This window comes from Triticum dicoccoides, chromosome 3B (assembly GCF_002162155.2).
Source record: "Triticum dicoccoides isolate Atlit2015 ecotype Zavitan chromosome 3B, WEW_v2.0, whole genome shotgun sequence".
Classification (NCBI taxonomy): domain Eukaryota; kingdom Viridiplantae; phylum Streptophyta; class Magnoliopsida; order Poales; family Poaceae; genus Triticum; species Triticum dicoccoides.
In genome coordinates, this window is record NC_041385.1 from 387778673 (window position 1) to 387782926 (window position 4254).

Sequence of the window (4254 nt, forward strand, 5' to 3'; positions counted from 1 at the left end):
GATACGGACAAGCCTTGGAAAGTAAAAGTATGACGGAAAAAGGAATAAACTTTATTTTCTATTTGGGAACCGCCTATGATTTATCTAGCATGGAAAGTGTTGGGAGCTCTAAGTCGTGTTGGTTGGTGGGAAAAGTATGCCTCCTGTGACGCCCTCGATTCAATCGTACACTAATCATACACGCAAATGTGTACGATCAAGATCAAGGACTCACGGGAAGATATCACAACACAACTCTAGACACAAGTTAAAATAATACAAGCTTTATATTACAAGCCAGGGGCCTCGAGGGCTCGAATACATAAGCTCGAATACACAAGAGTCAGCGGAAGCAACAATATCTGAGTACAGACATGAGTTAAACAAGTTTGCCTTAAGAAGGCTAGCACAAAAGCAACCTTGATCAAAAAGGCAAGGCCTCCTGCCTGGGAGCCTCCTAACTACTCCTGGTCGTCGCGGTCTTCATGAGGTAGTATGCGCCCTCGTGGTAGTAGCAGTCATCAAAGGTGGCATCTGGCTCCTGGACTCCACCATCTGGTTGCAACAACCAGGAAGAAGAAAGAAAGGGAAAAGGGGGGTAGCAAAGCAACCGTGAGTACTCATCCAAAGTACTCGCAAGCAAGGATCTACACTACATATGCAACATTATCAAAGAAAGGTTGTATATGTGGACTGGGCTGCAGAAATGCCAAAATAGAAAGAAGGCCTAGTCCTGTCGAAGACTAGCATCTTCTGGAAACCACCATCTTGCAGCAAACAGGAGGGAGTAGAGTAACATAAGGTAAGGTAGTAGTAGGGTTATCAACCTCGGCCAGAGATCCTTTCTCGACTCCCTGCAAGAAAGCAATCCCAGAGCCATACTATCCAATTATCATCACAATCCAATTCTCATCACCATCCAATTCTCATCACAAGTATCCAGTTCTAGTTGTATCGATCGGGATACAACTCCAAGTGTCCGTTACCGTAGGACAGGCTATGCATAGATTAGTTCTTCCCTGCAGGGGTGCACCAACTTACCCACCACGCTTGATTAACTCCGACCGGACACACTTTCCTGGGCTATGCCCGGCCTCGGCCAAACAATACGCCGCAACCCGACCTAGACTTAACAGAGAGGTCAGCACGCCGGACTAAACCTATGCCCCCAGGGGTCATGGGCCATCTCCCCGGAAACTCCTGCACGTTGCGTATGCGGCCGGTGAGCAGACCTAGCCTCCCTTATACAAGAGAAGGCGTAACCAGTCCAACCCGGCGCGCGCCGCTCAGTCGCTGACGTCTATTAAGCTTCAGCTGATGCATACGACGCAGAACGCCCATACTATGCCCACCTGATGGTTAGTGCTATCAGGCCAGAGGCCCCTCGGATCAAATATCCAAATCGTAGTGGATTGGGAATGCGCGGTAACAAGCAGAGACTCACGAAAGATGTGACCCCGTTGCCCCGTCTCGAGGACTTGCGGCAAGGGCTAAGAATGCCCGGCCACGCCTCGTAATTATCTCATGGGCACCTTCCAGGTCAACCCGACTCCTCATCACTCGCAATTATGCTCGCGCGGGCACCCCTTAGGGTCGACCCGTCTTTAATAACATGGTTCAGTGTAAAGTCATAGTAACCATAGTAACCGTGTGTCCAAACGTCAAGGGGAAAACCCGAGGAATCACCCCCGGTGAATTTCACTCGATGTAATCATCAAGGTGAGCGTAAGAGGAATCACCCCCGAGGTTCACACTTGAGGGGTTGCACGACAGAGTCGTATCGGAAGTGGTTAAGGCGGAATCACCCTCGATGACCACGACCGAATAGCTACACCACAGGGTTAACATCAGAAGTGTTGTAGAGGTCTCACCCTCGGCACTCGATAGTAACCCAGCAGTGTCGAGCAACTAAGGGGAAAGTGATGTGCGGTGCCAGGGCCTGGTCTTCAATCCCGTTGATCGGGTCTTCAATGATGAAGCAGGGGCAACAAGGACAAGGTGGGGGTCACTGATGGATCACTAACCAACCTATACTAAGCAGTTTAGGATAAGCAGGTATGGTACAACAGCAAATACAAAAGCAGGCTATGCATCAGAATAGGAGCATACAATAACAGTAGCAAAATCTAATGCAAGCATGAGAGAAAGGAATGGGCGATATCGGGATGATCAAAGGGGGGGCTTGCCTGGTTGCTCTGGCAAGGAGGGGTCATCGTCGACGTAGTCGATCACAGGGGCAGCATCAGTCTCGAGGTCTACCGGAAAGGAGTAACGGAGGGGGAACACCATAAATAACAGAGCAATCAAAGTAACACAACATATAACAAGGCAATACACGGGGTTAGGGGTGACCTAACGCAGTACTAGCCTATACTGGCGAAGGGGGAAACATCCAAGAAAGTATCCCCGGTGTTTCGCGTTTTCGGACGGATGAACCGAAGGGGAAAAGTTGCGTGTTTGATATGCTAGGGGTGTGTGGCGGAAGAACGGACTGTGTATTCGAATTCGTCTCGTCGTTCTGAGCAACTTTCATGTACAAAGTTTTTCCAACCGAGTTACGGATTATTTTATATGATTTCTAAGGTTTCAAATATTTTCTAGTAATTACTGGATTTAATTTAATTCGAAAAAAATAACTATAAACACTTTTGTCACCTAGTGTTACTCTAGCCTATGAGTATGCCAGTGGGGCCACTGGGGTGGGTTGACCTAGTCAAAGATTGAATAGCCAAAGGATGAATAGTTTAGGCGGGTCCCATATGTCATTGTCTATGGTTAAACTAGACTTTAATTACATTAGATTAACTAATAGGGGGGTACTGTCATTGGCTGGCAGTTAACCTAGCAATCATTAACCTAAATCTAGATTAGCCTAAACTAATTGATCCTGGCCGGTCACACACACAGAACACACCACGCAACACACTCGACCATGGCCTTGGCCATGGCCAGCCAATAGTAGCAGTAAAGAAGCGCAACAGCAGCGTTGAGGCGAAGCAGCGGCATCAGTGAGCAAGGCAACAACAGTAGGGAGCAGTACCAGTGAGCAGCATAGAGCAAAGTAGCACGGCAGGAGCAGCGTTGGCATCAGGCAGAGCATGCAGCAGCGACGACAACGTCAAGCGGTCAGCACCAACAGCAGAGCAACAACGTGCGGCCAGGGGACGGCCGGCGCGTGGCCGGACGCGCCAGCGGGAGTACGGGGCGTCGTGGCGTGGGTGGCTTTGGGTGTGCGTGGGCTGCAGCAGCAGTAGCAGGCCGCACTAGTAGCAGCAGTGGCGGCTCGCAGGCACGGCCAAGCTCGGGCGGGCTCCTGTAAGGAAGGAGGCGGCGACTACAGCGGCAGTCCGAGGCGGGGAGAAGGGGAACGGGCGGCGGCTGACCCTGGGGAAGCCGTGGACGAGCTCGGCGAGGCCGGGAGGCGCCGGTGGTGCAGATCGACGGCGATGGCCGCAGCGGCCGTAGTCGAGGAAGACGGACGATTCGGTCGAGGTGGGTGCTTCGAGCTCGAGTGGATCCGCATAGGGGAAGCAGGGGAGGCAGGTGGAGCTCCTGGCGCAAGCTCGGACGAAAGGGACGACGCTGGCCGTGGAGACGATGAGGCGGTGACGGCGGCGGTGCCGAAGGTGGAAGACGACGAGGATCCAGGGAAGCAACGCCTCCCAGCTCGCACTGCTGGCTGTAGTAGACGCAGGAGATGCCGACGATGCTCCTCGACGTCTTCGCTTGGCTCGGGGAGGTCGTCGGCCATGGTTACGGCGAGGCGGCAGCAGCGGCCGCGTCGGGTGGGCGCAGGGGAGAAAGGGATCTGGGGAGAGGGAGAGTGGAGGACGGAGTGGGGAGCGAGGGGGCAAGTTGGGGAGGGGACCGAAGCGCCGCAGGGGGGCGGCATCCTTATCGCCTCCGCGGTGACACCGACGAGCTGGTCCGGCAGGGACTGCTCGGTCGCAGGCGCCCGGTCGCGTGAGCAGTGGCGAAGAAAGGCGACCGAGGGAGTGCAGGGTTGGGCCGGCCTGGCTGGCCCGAGGCTCAGCGGGGCTGGGAGGTGGTCTAGGCCTGTGGGCTTCCCCTTTTCTTTACCTTTTCTTTTGTAATATACTTTTTTTATAAAATAAACAACTAGCCCCTGTTTTATTATTTTTAGAGCATTTAAACACATTATAAAAATATGATTTCAACATGAAAAATATCCGGGGACTATTTGCCACACCTCAAACATTTTAGTTTCATGTTTGATAAAATTTGAATTTTGACTTTAAACTTGGTTTTGAATTT

At 52.1% G+C, this 4254-nt stretch overlaps 1 protein-coding gene across 3 annotated transcripts in view; it reads right to left on the reverse strand.

Moving 5' to 3' along the window:
• Nucleotides 1–431: 431 nt before the first annotated feature.
• The window catches only part of LOC119281300 (putative protein TPRXL), a 19072-nt gene continuing 15249 nt past the window's right edge, over nt 432–4254 (reverse strand). Inside the window, exons 1-2 of one of the 3 annotated variants that reach the window (XM_037561845.1) lie at nt 3363–3826; nt 432–534 (exon numbers count right to left, since the gene is read on the reverse strand). In XM_037561845.1, the coding sequence (XP_037417742.1) occupies nt 501–534; nt 3363–3730 (402 nt within the window). In that variant the 5' untranslated portion in view covers nt 3731–3826 and the 3' untranslated portion in view covers nt 432–500. Of the gene's footprint in view, nt 535–2200; nt 2235–3362; nt 3827–4254 lie in introns of those variants that run through there. The other 2 variants (XM_037561846.1, XM_037561844.1) reach the window with 2 other exon arrangements.